Source organism: Nelumbo lutea, chromosome 3 (genome assembly GCF_056320005.1).
Source record: "Nelumbo lutea isolate HS-2025 chromosome 3, American lotus-T2T, whole genome shotgun sequence".
NCBI lineage: Eukaryota > Viridiplantae > Streptophyta > Magnoliopsida > Proteales > Nelumbonaceae > Nelumbo > Nelumbo lutea.
In genome coordinates this window covers 11,105,691-11,120,648 of record NC_142686.1, presented here as the reverse complement: position 1 = coordinate 11,120,648, position 14,958 = coordinate 11,105,691, and the positions used below count along the sequence as shown (strand labels likewise).

Here is a 14,958-nt window from a genome sequence, read left to right as displayed (position 1 = left end):
GTCCAAACTCCAAAGCAATGGTCAGCCTTCCATTCCATTGATTCCATCCCTCCTCCACCTCCACTTTTAGGCGGATTACGCTTTACACGAAAAGGGCAACTTTTTTTTTTTAATAAACTATCCTTATGGTTTTAACTTTATGAAAAACCTCCCCTGTGCCCTGTGCTGTCGTTAATTTTTCGGTCCTAACACTTACTCACATATAACATCACGCACGATACTTTTGTTCTCTCTCTCTCTCCTCACTTCCCGGATTGTTAACTAACGTAGGCATTGTTTAAGCAGTGCTTCTTCTCTCTCATCTCTCACTCTGATTTCATCCCCGTTCTGCTCCTCTTATTTGGTGTGGCTCTATCTCTTCTCGAGAAACTCAAAGACACCTCCGGTGGTTCCATCTCTATCGTCCTCTTCACCCACGGCTGTAATTAGCGGAGAAACAGAGCATCATCGCACCCCTGATTTTCTTCATTGGCTGAACTGATATGGTGATGGTGGCCATCTGTTAAATCTATTTTCTTCATTGGCTGAACTGAGACCCCCTGTTTTCAGGCCAAAACACTATTTAGATTCACTGAGATGACTGATCATAGCCATACTCGGGCAATAGTCATCCATTCTATTGTCGTTGCAACTCTAGCTCAGATAAGCCACAAGAGCGCAGATGTGCGTCTGTGATTTGCTCCACTAAAAAAGAGGCCTGCCATAGCTTACATCACGTATTGGCCAAAAATTGGGGTTTAGGGTTAATCACAAAAAGGATATCTCAACACCGAAACTAGAAAGAATTTAACAAATTATTGATTAAAAAATAAATAAAAACAAAGAATCAATGTTTACCAAAAGAAAAGAATCGATTTAACCGTCCAATACTCACTTGGGAGAAAGGGCTCTCCTATCGCCTGTGGACATGGGATCAGTGGATGTACAGCGGCTGGTTGAACTCAAATTCGGGAGAAAGGGATAGCGGCTGGTGGACGTGTTCACTCCTACCTCCTATAGTCCCATCCCCTGTTGCCCTTGCCCCCTTCGTCACCTCCGTCCGTATTGCAACTACAGAATGACTCAACCCCATTCTTCCCCGTATTGCAAAACCGCTGACACCGTAACACAAGAACGGTCCAACCCCTTTATTTCTCATATTGCGGTCACATCTCTTTCCCCTGCTTCTCCCCCGTAGGTCATCTTGGAGGAATTGAAGCATCAAAGATTCATTCGTTCATATTCAGAGATCTGATTCCGTTCTTACCTGATGAACATAATTGACGGCAACTGCAACGACGATTTTGTCGATTGAAGTTGTCGAACCATAGGTTTGAATGGGTTAAAGTTTCATTTTAAAAATTTAATGGAGAATAATAGGTAAAATAGTCTTTTTATTCTTTTCCTTAAGGGATGTTAATGGCTTATGACAAGGAGGACATAGTAAATTGTCGAAAAACTTAGGAATACTCTTAGATAATACGTGTAAAATAAGGATAAAATCAATTAGTTAAAGCATAAGGGTAATTTAAAAATTTTGACTGAGATAGTGTAAGCCCAGTCAACCAAAGATATGAGATTTCGGGAGGAGAGAGAAGGCCAACTAAACCTGATGAGATTCCATTCTCTGTGTCCTCCGCTGAATCACCGCGTAGAGGTATAAACCAATTACCAACCCCTTTGTAACCTCCACCCAAAAGCCCGCTTGATCACTTGCCTCTCTCTCTCTCTCTCTCTCTCTCTCTCTCTCTCTCTCCAGTCTCCATTAATCCAGGAAGGTTGGCCTTCTTTCAGGAGAGCCGTGTCCTCTCAAAGTCTCAATCTGGCACTCGACGGAACAACACCCGGGACACGGAAACGCAGAGTAAAGAAGAAGAATAAGAAAGAATGATATGAGATGAGATGGGTATAACCAGTCAATATTTCAAACCCCAACCTCACTACTCCTCCCTGGCAAAGAAGCTCCTAACCCTGTCTCTTTTTGCTCTTCTTCCCTTGACTCTCCTTCATTTTTACTTCTACCATGTTCCCCTAACGCAATCTCTACCCAATCAAGTCCCCCAAAACGAACACATCATCGTCTCCTCTCAAGGTAAAGTTCCATCAACCCTAATATAAAACTGCCCATGTGTCTGTTCTGTTATTTTTGGCTTCTCCATTGCAATTACCTTTCTGAATGTTTAGCTCCCTTCTCCTGATTTAATTTGCCATGCATTTGTGTCACTAAGAGGAGGATCGTCTTCTATATTTGTTCCTTTTGCAGCTCAAGAAGAAAGGTCTAACGAAACCCCATGTGACTACACCGATGGCAAGTGGGTACGCGACAAGTCGGGCCCTCTCTATAACGGCACAAGCTGCAGTACGATCAAGGAAGGCCAGAATTGCATCAGCCATGGAAGACCTGATGTGGGTTACCTCTACTGGAGGTGGAAACCAAAGCGGTGTGCGCTCCCGAAGTTTGAACCCACAACCTTCCTCCGGCTCCTCAAGGACAAACATTTGGCTTTCATCGGCGATTCCATGGCCAGAAACCAGTTGGAATCGTTACTTTGCCTACTCTCCACCGTCTCTACTCTTGATCTTGTCTACCGAAACGGCGACGATAACAAGTTCCGGAGATGGTACATTCCTTCTCATAACATCAATGTTTCAATTTATTGGTCGCCATTCCTGGTGAAAGGAATCGAGAAATCGAACACGGGTTTCAATCACAACAGACTGTATTTGGACTCCGTTGACGACCGATGGGCATCGGATATAGATGGGATGAACATGATAGTATTATCTGTGGGTCACTGGTTCCTCCATCCTGCAGTTTATTTTGAGAGGGAAGTAGTACTAGGGTGCCATTATTGCCCTGGTCTCAATCACACTGAGATTGGTTTCTACGATGTGTTGAGGAAAGCTTTGAAAACAACACTTGAGGCTGTGTTAGACAGGCGTAGTGCAATGGATGTGATTGTGACCACATTCTCACCTTCGCATTTTGAAGGGGAATGGGACAAGGCAGGGGCCTGTCCGAAGAAGAAGCCGTTCACAGAAGGGGAGAAAGAGCTTCAACCAATGGATGCAGAGATGAGGAGGATAGAAATGAAGGAGGTGGAGGCGGCCAAGAAGAAAGCGAGCCAACTCAGCGTCGCCGGGTTGAGGTTGGAAGCATTGGATGTGACCAAATTATCGTGGATGAGACCTGACGGCCACCCTGGCCCGTATATGTACCCTTTCCCTTTTGCCAATGGCATCCCGGAGCGTGTGCAGAACGACTGCGTTCATTGGTGCTTACCGGGACCCACTGATACGTGGAATGCAATACTGTTAGAGTTTATGAAGAGATGGGAGGCTCAGTCAAGCTCAAGGAGAGATGGATGAGACGACGGTCGACGGGGTCATGGCATGCTCATGCTGTTGGGAGTGAGGCAGAAAGTTGGTGCATTTTGGTTCACAACACTCATGGCTCAACAGAGAGAGAGAGAGAGATTCTCTGTGTCTGTGATCGTGGGTATGGATAATTATTGCTTTAGAAGAGGAAAGCGGAAGAGTGGTTGGCATTGTATTCTTGAGCTTTCATTTTCCGAGTTAAAAAAGCAAAAGTAGTGACTAGTGAGACAGAATTAGAAAGGACAGAGCTTTAATGACACAAAGGAAACATTACAATCTTGCTAAAGAAGGCTTTTTGGTTCCGTAAGGTGCACAAATGATGTGAATTGGATGTTTTTACTTTCACAAGCGATCCTTTTTACTTTTCTAGGGAGCTATATATTCTCGAGTTGTATATTGTGCTTGGACCAGGGAAGTTGTAATATCTAATATGAGTGAATTCCCGGTTTCCCACCACAACACTCATAACTCTCCCAGTCTCCCCTCTCTTTTTTCCTTGCTCTGGTAAGCTCATTAGAGAGACTACTCATACTCATCATACTCCATGTACTGTTTCGCTTTAGTTGTTGTTCTGTAGATGTAGAAAGTGTTTGTCATCAATCATGGACTTTGGGTCGATCTCAAATGGTTATAGCAATCCAGTTCCATCGCTTTTGTCCATTTGTCCAATGCATAACAGCTAGCTTTTGGGACAGACAACAGACAATCATTATCGACACGGTCTGGATTGTTGAGGTGGAAGTTTGGCGCCACCGCATAGGGCACTTTCGTCGTTGACGCCTTGACGGACAACACCACATCACTTCACAATGCCTCATCATCATAGATAATGTTTTGGCCATGGCCATTACTCAAGGAGCCTCAGGATGGCTCGACAAGATTCAGGCATCCCCAATACACACAACTTTTTTATTTGCAGCATTTTCCATGTGAGGTGGTGTACTTGGACATTGGACTGGACTGGCCTTTCCTTGGCCCGAGAAGGTAAGGGATCCAAAGCATCATATTATTACGCACCTCCAAACAAATACACCATGTCCAGTCCAGAACTCCGGCCGGGGTAAGAAAATTGAGTTTAAAAACTTTGGCATTGCTATTGGTATTTTGGAGCTTTAGGAGGAAACGGAAAACGTAACGGAGACAGATGTTTTTACTGTTTAATTTGGAATCCACCACTCCACGACACAAATAAGGATTGATCGTTCATGGATGAAAACTTCATCCCTTCTTACAGGTCACAACTTCATCCCTTAGGGTCAAACCCATAGTGCCAGGATCTAGGAAAAAGAACCACAATGCAAAAAGACAATGAAACGATTTCTTGAGAGTTGATACTACTCCCAGGCTATGAGGCTAACCTCTATGAAATCGATGTAATGAGAACGATTTACAACTGTTCTTCCTTTCTTTGCCCCGTTGACTGTTTCTTCTACCTTCCCTTCTTATGTCGGTTCACCATTACTCATGCAGGTAAAGATAGAAAGGTTGTCAAAGATAAGAAGCCAGTAGGCATAGTTCAGGTTAATCTGGTCTGCTCAGATGTTTAACGTCTTACTGATGGTTCATAGTCTTCTACATCACTTGGTTTTAGAATTCATTGGCCAAGGGCAGTGGATAATTCCTAGTTAACCCATGGTCTTTCCTTACGTGCAGCAATCTATGATTTCTGACATTTAGAAATTATAAGACTATAAAATAATCTTTTACAGTGATTAACAGTGGCATGTGCAATAAATAACTATTACCATTATAGAATTGAAAACCTTACCCTTTTGGTGATCCATTTTATGGGACTCCATTCTTCATTCCTCCCACTGCCCCACATAATTGGATTCATGGCACACCTCTCTACACCAACATGATGCGGTGATGCCATTAGTGCTTCACCCAAGTTGGGTTGGAAAACTGCTTATGAAACACCTGCACTCTTGTTTTTCCAGTTGGAGACCTTTAACTAGGAACAAAAAGTTTTCCGAACCCCAATTTGCTGACCTTTAGATAATGAAACTAAAATACTTCTAACTTTTCTCCTTCAAATAAGTTTATAATGCTCACCCACGTATAATTTGGTCATGGTGGTCTGTACTGCAAACAGTGGCCTTGTATTAAAACTTTTCTTAACCACACAAACTTTACTGGAATGAAAAATATGACAAAATCATACAAGCACCAAATCATACTAACAGAATCACAAGCTGCAAATACCACCTTTCATTTTTATCCTTGGAAATCCCTTCCCTGATGGGAAAAGTAAAATTTCTAGTTACTGTCAATGTATTGTCATAGTATATCAACAATGTTGATGCCATAACAGTCACTGTATGTATCCAATCAACAAAATCTTCCCACTTCATGCTACAGGAGAGGAATAGTCAGGAAAGTCCTTTACCCAAAATGCAATTTATGATGATTAATAGAACCAGCTGATACAGTATTTTTATTTGTTAGTTGACAATGAAAGCCCCTTGCTTCTAATGCTTTGACCTAAAATTTTCTCTCGTCTCCCATTACTTGGCTACCACCAATGGACACCACCTGCTTTGGAATGCTGACAATGTTTTCAACTTGAACTGCTCAACTGCTGTTGTACTACCCAACTACTGCTTTGAACAGCAACCCCCTAATGCTTTTAACGGTCTTCTGGTCTTTTTGCTTACAAGTACAGGTCATGTGTGGTTGTGAGGATCGTCAATTCCTTTTAGAGAGGACTAATAGATGGAAGTGAAACCTTCTCATACCTGAGTAATAATTCAGAATTCTGTTAAAATATAACACTTAAAAAAGAGATAACGACTCAACAAAAGAAACCTTTGAAAAATCCCTATTTCTTATTCACCCTAAAAGGTGCAAATTTAATAAAAATAATTCAAGTAGGTTTGAATACTTACTCAAGTTACCAGGAATAAGATCAAAGCTGAAAGCAAGAACAGAACCCAAATTATATTAAGACAGACATTTCTGCTATTTTGTAAGGAGGTCCAACTTGGCACAGCTCAAGCCTCAAGGCCCTCAACATCTAGGCCATCAAGTGCTCTCTACAACAACTCAGGCACCTAGATGATCCATTTTGCCTGGAATCACACAGGGAAGGTAATGAATGGTATCACCCTTAATACTCCCTGAGCACCTTAGGATCAAACTTGAAATACTAATCACCAGTCTATTTCATTCCTGGTATAGAAAAAAAGGATCCATATCAAAATAAACATTAATAAATATGGAAGAGTTGTATAACAGTTAATGATACATAAAATTTACTTCTAAAATCTAAATATAATAAAGAAACATGCTGGTATAGAGAGAGATTTCAGCTTCCTGTAACTCTATTGTATGTAGGTAATCCCCCCACAATGAAAAATAAATAAATAAATAAGGACTCTTTAAGGACTACTTGACACTGGGTAACTTCATAACATTAGTGACTTTAGTATGTTTATACCAAAAAAGAGGGAAATTTACTATTTAGTAGTTAGTTAATTGACAGGTAAAACATTTCATCAATTTGGGTTATATGGGAACACAGGTTCAGGCCTGAGAGTGGCCACTTTGTGCCCAAAAAAAATGACAAAAGGTTAGGACCATATCCAGTTTACCACTCCCAAGACCCTAGATAACTGAGGCTGATGTTAGGTAATAGCCTTATTAATCATTTTGCAGTTTTTACTATTTCTTACATTCATGACTTCTTATTTCCAGTCGGAAATCTTCTCCAATAAATTCAAGCTACTGTACTTTTCATGCCTGAAGAAAGATCATAAGCATATCCTTGTTTTAATACAAAACAGCATATACCTCATAGTTGTCATTCTAGTTACTATTGTAACCAATATAATATGTGAGAATTGCACCTGACCAATTTCTATCATCATGAGGAAGTTCAAGTATTACATTGAAACATAGAGCAAAGTTTCAGTGGACATGGTAACCACAATCAACAATAAGTTGTGTGGGTGCTTGAAGTAAAACTTGAAGTCATTTGGAGGGAATGAGGGATCTATTAGTTTCTAGAATTTTTTTTTTTGATAAAAGATAAGGTAATACCTATCTTTGTTTAACATGTTTTATTGTTTTAAGTCTACGAAATACCTATCTCTTGAAACATCAACGCCATCATCCTCGTTATAGATACCATAATCTAATTAGGTGGACAAACACCAAGTATTTTGGACTAGAAGGCCTCGTTCATTTTCAGGAAGTGGGGCTGGGTAAGTTGGTGGGTGCCACATTAAAGAAATAAACCCGTTTTTGTATTTCGGTAATTAGTGGGCCCCACGGAAAAGAATGATTCCTGAGCCAGCTTATTTACCCATCTGCACCGAAAATTGCTAATACATGATAGGACAATATTGTCCCTTCAATAATGTCACTTTTTTTTGGATAAAAAAGTCATTGTACAACTTTACTTGGGGAACAAAAGAACACTGGTAAGTACACTTATCCGGGTAAGTGTATCCCAAGAAACACTTGAACGGATAAGTGCATTTATCCAGGTAAATGACTTGTCAAGACACGAATGAGACCAAAAAGGGAAAAACACAATTGAGTGGAACTTATGCAATAGATGACTCCATGTTTCCCCATTGTTATTTTAAAGAGTAAAAAATAAAGATGGGGGGGGGGGGGGGGGGAAGACCCCTTTTTCATTTTTACATAGAAGAGTTGACCTTAAGAACTCCACAAGTTTGCAATCAAATGACTAAAACTTCACAATTCCTGTCCCAATTCTCTCAGGGTTCTAATGCTAGACCGATTGATTGTCTTTAGCCTTTGGTCCTTTGTCTTCTTCCAATCACAGACACATTTCTACCCCTAATCTCATGGTCAATGCTGGTTTTGCAGTGTCAATAGTTAGGGCATACACCTCCATGGATTTGGGCATCTGGGCAAGAGATACACACCTTTTAACCTTCAAGACTTATGTTTTGTCTTCATTTTGTGAAGCTGTTGAAGCAAGGTGAAACAGCCTGCCTCACCTTGAGACATACACTTCTTTGCCTCATCTCACAAGCCTTTAAAACCAAGATACAAAACCAATGCATTGGGAGGGTTATAATTTTAGGCCAAAAGTGAACAAACTAAATCCACAAAAGGCTCATAAGAGCTACACAATGGGTAGAGATCATCTGCTGGCTTGACAAGTTATCTGAGAGAAGACAAGATAACTTTTTTTCACTCTCCTTGCCCTAAAAGTTCAGTATGTAAGGTGATATAAAAATTAGGATCTGTATTTGATGTCCAAGCAAAAAAAGCTGCATCAAAATGAAACAACTAAACAACTCTGCCCAAATCTTGGGTGGTAAGAAACCAAAAACTATACCATCATAGAAAAGGTATTAAACCTCCAAATACAGAAAGCCTAATCTAGCTCCACTTTTTGGACTTTATATCCCTGCAGCTGAAAAGATGATCCACATTCAAAAGAAGAAGAATCCCGCACACCAGATAACTCATCTAAATACTCTCTTGCAACAATCCAAAAGCAAGACATACTTATTCACATTAATAACGCAGAACATGCCAAGAAACTTGGCCCATCTAAATACTCTCTTGCAACAATCCAAAAGCAAGACATACTTATTCACATTAATAACGCAGAACATACCAAGAAACTTAGCAAGGTAATCCTCATTTGGGATCCTCGTTTTGGCTGACGCTCAAGCAAGAAAAGAAACTAATAAATAGAACAACTTCGCCTACATCTTGGAGTATCTGAAACCATAGACTATACCATCTCAGAGGAAAGGCATAAAAACTCTGAATACTGAAGAGACCAGAACAACTCCACTTCCAGCATATCTTGGCCTTGCAACTGAAAATAAATGGATTCACATTTGAGACAAAAAAGAAAAAGACTGCTAAAGGCTTCTAGAATCTTGAGTACCAAAGAATGCCTCCCCTACTCTCTTGTAATGTTCCAAAAGCATGGTATGCTTGTTTATATCAACTGTACTCATGCCAAGAACGAGCCACATGAATTGACCTTCCCTATTTAAGTCTATAGCCATCTTAACTCATCCATCCATTGGAGACTTTGCTAGACAGATTAAGTTAACCATTAAAATCTAAAATTATTTTACCAAGGAACCTCGATATTAAAGAAGATAAGCAAAAATTAAGTACAGCTAATGAACATACCAGGTGTCATGAAGCTGACTATGTCTCTTCATCAATTTTACCAACGGCCTCAAGTATTGATGAGTAAGTAATGAGATCATATTCAAATCCATTTGATTTCATCTCTTTCATAAGTCTTGCTGCCTCTTCAAACATACCAGCACGGCTGAGAGAGCCAAGAATGGTGTTGTAAGAAATAGCATCTGGCTTAATCTTTGAATTCTTCATTTTTGTGAACATCTCTATTGCCCTTTTAGGGCCACCTGTCTTTGTCAATCCATTCAAAATGATATTATGTGAGTTTATATCTGGAGCACAACCTTCTTCTTCCATTGTTTGAAACAAGGAATGGGCTTCATCTATCATGCCAGCCCTCACCATCCCTGACATAAGTGCATTATAAGCATAAACATCCGGCTTGCACCCAAGTTTCTTCATCTCATTAAAAAGATCGACGGCCTCACTGAGACGCCCACATTTTCCAAAGTGTTTGATCATCACAGCATATACCCGAGCGCTTGAAGATCCACAATTCTCTTTCAATTCTTGGAATAACTCATTTGCAGCTTCATACCGTTTTGCTTTGCCAAGAGCATCAATTAGACTACAATAAGCAGCTGGGCAAGGAGGAAAACCTTTCTCATCCATCTCTTCAAGCAAGAGCAAAGCTTTCTCAACTCTATTTGTCTTGCAAAAACCATCAATAAGAATTGAATAAGTAAAGGCGCTAGGAATGATTCCATTCTCTTTCATCTTCTCAAACCAGGAGGAAACCTCTGATGCAGGAGCTCTGGATTCAAATAAAGATTTCATTATAGTGTTATATGTCACCACATTTGGAGTGCATTGAAGAGAACCCATAACCTCAAACAGCTTAAGAACATCCTTTAATCGCCCTGCCTTGCCTAAAATGTTTATTAGATTGTTTATGAGCACAACATCCGGCCTACAGCCATCTTCTCGCATATTGAGGAACATCGAATAAGCCTCTTCAACTCTTCCAGCTTTTCCAAGTCCCTTGATCAACTCAGTGTAAGTAAAAACAGTAGGCATACAACACTTCTCTTTCATCTCAGAGAATAACACCAAAGCTTTCTCAACCATACCCAACTTGAAGAAGATTCCAATCAGAGTGGTATAGATCTTTGCTGTGGCTTGCAACCCATTCTCTTTCATTTCATCAAACAACCTAATGGCAGAATCCTCATGACCCAGTTTGCTGAATGCAGATATAAGTGCACTGTAGGTTACTGTGTCAGGGTAACAGTTACCCTCATTACACATTTCATTATAGAGCTCATGGATCTTGTCATGGTGCCCCTCTTGCATAAGCATCAATATCATGGAATTATAAGTGCTTGCTGTTGGTTTGCACTTACGAGCCTTGATCTGATAGAAGATAGAAAGGGCCTTATTCACCATTTTTGCCTTGCCTAATATCCTAATAATCTCCGATAATTCAGTAGGTCCAATGAGGCATGTGCTCCTAACCATGTCTTGAATTGTCTTCCACATTTCACCGATCAATCCAGCTTCATCTAAGCAACGAATCAGAGCCATATACGTAGTTGAATTGTGCTCAAAATTTTTTCTCTTCCCAGCCCATTTGAAGAATTGGATTTTAACACTGATCTCAACATTTATCTTCATAACTTCACGAACCAGTCGATGATCCACCTTCAACATTAGCACTTCTAAAGCCTTCTCTGCATCAGGTCCCCATTTGAATATCTTCAAGATCCTTATGAATCTCTCATCCAATGTTCGAACGGAATTATCTTTCCCAGATAATTTAGGATTTGTTGGAAAATTTGGGAAGCTACATTTGGGATTTGGCGGTTGGAACATTTGGACAATTTCACTATCTGCACATAGGGAACAAGTTTATGAAAATTTTTCAAAATTTAAATTATGGAAACTTAAAACAGGTACACATTCTTTTTCAGAATTTGTTCAATCAAAACTAGACAGATATGGCAGATAACATTATGAATTAATTAATAAGAAATAGAAAGCCAACATTATTATTTGATAGTATTAAATTTGATATGAACCAATTGGCAAAGATTGAATAATCTTGTAAAGAATAAATATAGAAAATAATCAAGGTGAAAAAGGAAAAAGAGAACATTACCGGTTTGCAGTATCCTCTCACATAGGTAAGGCATAGTGGTGATTTCTCGCCTCAAAACTATGAACCTTCGTATCATGTTTCCACTGCAAAAATGGTCTAAATAGAAGGGAACTCTAACCTTGATACAATTCCTGCTTGAAATGTAAAGAGACAAACGTTTATGCTCAACTTCCAAACGTACAGATAGAAAGTCATTCTCAAGGTATAAAAAATGTGCTATAAAAACAATAATTTTCTGTGTGTGTGTTGTGAACGAGGGAGAGACAGAGGAGGAGGAGGAAGCTATGCACTCGAATACAAGTACGAAATGCTAACGTTCTGTGTGGAGACCTAAAAAATAATGGCTGAGATACAGAGCAACAGAGCAACAGCCTGCACTTGTTGCTTGATAAAAAAATAGTGTTTTCAAGTGGAGGGATACATGTCGCTTAGCTTCAATTTCTGAAAAACAGGGCTTTCAAGTGAGAAAAAAAGAAGACAAGAGTTTTCTCCGAAGAATCTTACTATTTTCCAAAGGTATATAAAGCAATGGTTCGGTTGCAGAAAGAGAAAAGAGATTTTACCTGGTTCTGGTTCCTTTGGTGGAAAACCCTTTAGGTTTCTCCTTTGTTTCTGGTTTTCTCCACCGAATACTGGAATACGGACTGAGGGCAGAATATTTTTTGTTTGGGTCATTTACTAAAACCCCCTTCATAGTTTTTGATAATTATTAAACCCTTCATAGTTTTTGATAATTATTAAACCCTAATCTTTAATTTGTGTTTTACTAACACCGCCTGTATTTTACCACCATTTTACTTAATCCATCTTCCGATCTTCCATCAGAATTCAGAACTATTTCTATTGAATTGGGATCTGCCGCCATCACTGCTTCCTTTTAACTGCGCCCTGTTGACGGTGATGTTTCTGCCGTCGAGAATCTGCCCTCCAGATCTACCGATTTAGATGACGAACCCAAACCCCTAGATCTACCGATCTGCATAATCCTCAATTCACTGCTCATCACAGAAAATGACGAACCCAAACCCTCTATATCTTCGATCACCGATGACCTTTAATTCCAGAATTTCACTATAGGGACTGAAAGCTCTCTCGAGAGATTGATCGTCGGTGGCTAAAAGCATTGGTACCGTGTTCAACAACCCTGTTTTGGCCGCAACCCTTTTCCGACATTGGGTCATCCTATTTTGGTGATTACTAGTTGAACGTTCGGGAACCCAAGCAGCGGAGGTGAAACAAGAGAAAGAAGGAGAAAGTCAGAGAGAACTAAGGGGAAGGACTGAAGGAGAGAGTGTGTGTGGGAGAGGAGCCGGAGGTGGAGGCAGCTAATGCAGCGGCAGGTTAAGGACCCAGTTCGGTTTGCTGTTGATGGTGAAAGGAAGAAGACTGTAAGGGTAAATTGGATTAAAAAAAAAGTATGTCACTATTCATGAACGCAAACGGTAAGGGTAGAACTAGTCAATTGTCATAGATATAGGATAGCATTGATTAATTTTTAAACAATAAGAATATAATTAGTCAATTAACTAAAATAGTTTAAGAAATTTATCAAAAAAAAATATTGTCATTGCCGTTGCCGTTCAAACAGTAGGGGTATATTATATTTACCCAAGAGTATTTCTTACGAATACTCTTGATGCTTGAAGCTTTCCGTTAACACTGTTGCTGTTGCCATTAAAATCCACAGTGGTTGTTCTGTTGCAATTTGAATACCGTTGATGATGGCTTGTTGCTGTTAATGGTGGGATTAGGGGAGAAAGGTGTAAATCAGGCTATGCCGTCTGTGGCCCAACACGATTTTGAGCTGATTTGGCCTGGCCTGATGGTCCATGGGTCATGTTGTGGCCCAATATAATTGTATGGGTCATGTTGGGCTTGGGGCTTGAGGTCAACGGGCCGAGCCAGCACAACCCACATTGTCGTGTTGTGCCGCCTATGGCCCGCAGGTTGGCTGGCCCAACCCATATATTAATATATAATATATTAATAAAATAAAACATTTTTTTTTTAATTTATTATACTATTTTATTTAATTATTGTCTGTATAAGCAATTGTGTACATCAAAATTCATATAAAATTAAAATTTTAAGTTTTTTTTTTAATTTTTTTAAATAAATAACTTTAGCCTAGTCCACGGCTTGGCTTGGCCCAAGGCTCGATCCATGAACCAGCCCAACCCAACCCAGGCTCGAGAGGGCTTGGGCCATGGGCCGTGTTAGGCCAATCCCCCAAAATATCCCAAGGGAGAGAGGCACGACCTAGGACGGCCCGTTTTACACCCCTAGGGAAAGGTTAGAATCTGAAAACACAAAGATTTTGAAATGGGGTTCTAATCGATAAAGACAACTTTTGGCCCCTAATATTAATAAAACTAATACTTTTAATATAATAGTCAGCATTAGGTGAGGATAGCCTTTTTTTGAAAAAATATCAATTAAGGGCATTGTGATAGAGATGTATGCACTTATAAAACACATTTATTACCAAACAACTCTATTCCCTTATTCTTTCTTTTGCTTTCTTTGGCGAATGATCCATTCACAACCATTCACCTGAACTTGAGCACTAAAAGCGAAATTCATCTTCAAATGCATGCTGAAGCCACCGGACATATCCAATCACTCCAGAACCTCAGAGAAAGTATTATTATTTATTAATGGCATCTCGTTTACTTTGGCATAAATAGAAAGCAAAAACAATAATCAAAGATAAATTAAATGATTATAACGAAGAAAATTACGATTACAGAGAAAGAGAAGAGTGAGGGAGGAAAGAGTGATAACATATATATGTAGGTGTTGCGTTGGGGAATGAAACTCGAGATGTTGTTGTATTTGAAGTAATTAGGGAGCAAATCTTGGGCGAAATCTGCAGGTTTCCAGACAACGAAAGTGGTGTCGTTGTCGTTCCACGAGATCGCATCGTCCGTGCTTGCATTATCCACTAGCTGATACGTCTTCGTCAGAAATGACGCCAGCATGACAACCCACCCAAAGACCCCAGCAGAAAAACAAAATGAAGCAAAATATGTAAAACAAGATAGAAGATTTCATAGAATCCAGATTTCATGCGATGAGCACAACTGAAAAGCAAAAGGGTAGTCAAGAACTCCCAGCCCCAACAATAGAATCCAGTGACTAACAACCGAGAGTTCATGTGATGCCAGTGAGATCGAGAATAACCCAGCACCCCGTTGCAACGTCACTCTCTTTCCATTTACAACTCCAGAAGGCGAGCTCGAATCAACTTTCCAGAAGTTTTGGTAAATTCCCTTTGGATTAAAGAATGGGGAAGAGGAAGAAGAGAGAGAGATGATGAAGAAGAAGAACCAGGGTATAGGGTAGGCATGGTC

General features: G+C 39.9%; 2 protein-coding genes and 1 long non-coding RNA gene across 5 annotated transcripts; 1 reads left to right on the top strand and 2 right to left on the bottom strand.

Moving 5' to 3' along the window:
* Positions 1-8: 8 nt before the first annotated feature.
* Positions 9-1,725, bottom strand: LOC148862913 (uncharacterized). The gene is made up of 3 exons (XR_016110380.1): positions 1,589-1,725; positions 875-1,269; positions 9-706 (listed from the first exon to the last, which is right to left on the bottom strand). It is a non-coding gene; the product is annotated as an uncharacterized LOC148862913 (long non-coding RNA).
* Positions 853-3,994, top strand: TBL27 (TRICHOME BIREFRINGENCE-LIKE 27). Its single transcript, XM_088979883.1, has 2 exons — positions 853-2,071; positions 2,243-3,994. The coding sequence occupies exons 1-2, from the start codon at positions 1,882-1,884 to the stop codon at positions 3,346-3,348; spliced, it is 1,296 nt and encodes a 431-aa protein (XP_088836009.1). The 5' UTR covers positions 853-1,881; the 3' UTR covers positions 3,349-3,994.
* Positions 3,995-5,545: 1,551 nt separating this feature from the next.
* Positions 5,546-13,049, bottom strand: LOC148862911 (Pentatricopeptide repeat (PPR-like) superfamily protein). Of its 3 annotated transcripts, XM_088979881.1 has the most exons (6): positions 12,169-12,983; positions 11,606-11,736; positions 9,493-11,336; positions 8,960-9,166; positions 6,246-6,528; positions 5,546-6,095 (listed from the first exon to the last, which is right to left on the bottom strand). In XM_088979881.1, exons 1-3 carry the CDS (start codon positions 12,297-12,299, stop codon positions 9,511-9,513), a joined length of 2,088 nt encoding a protein of 695 aa, XP_088836007.1. In that variant the 5' UTR covers positions 12,300-12,983; the 3' UTR covers positions 5,546-6,095; positions 6,246-6,528; positions 8,960-9,166; positions 9,493-9,510. The 3 variants fall into 3 exon arrangements, with proteins under 3 accessions (XP_088836007.1, XP_088836006.1, XP_088836008.1); XM_088979880.1 differs by lacking the exon at positions 8,960-9,166 and having other exon boundaries at positions 12,169-13,049; XM_088979882.1 differs by lacking the exons at positions 8,960-9,166; positions 12,169-12,983 and adding an exon at positions 11,936-12,097.
* Positions 13,050-14,958: the final 1,909 nt, after the last annotated feature.

Coding starts and splice junctions, on each gene's coding strand:
- TBL27 (XM_088979883.1), top strand. CDS start 1,882: ATGGGTATAACCAGTCAATATTTCAAACCCCAACCTCACTACTCCTCC. Junction 2,072..2,242: donor CATCATCGTCTCCTCTCAAG/GTAAAGTTCCAT, acceptor TTCCTTTTGCAG/CTCAAGAAGAAAGGTCTAAC.
- LOC148862911 (XM_088979880.1), bottom strand. CDS start 12,299: ATGAAGGGGGTTTTAGTAAATGACCCAAACAAAAAATATTCTGCCCTC. Junction 11,737..12,168: donor ACCAAAGGAACCAGAACCAG/GTAAAATCTCTT, acceptor CATTTCAAGCAG/GAATTGTATCAAGGTTAGAG. Junction 11,337..11,605: donor TGAGAGGATACTGCAAACCG/GTAATGTTCTCT, acceptor CCCTATGTGCAG/ATAGTGAAATTGTCCAAATG.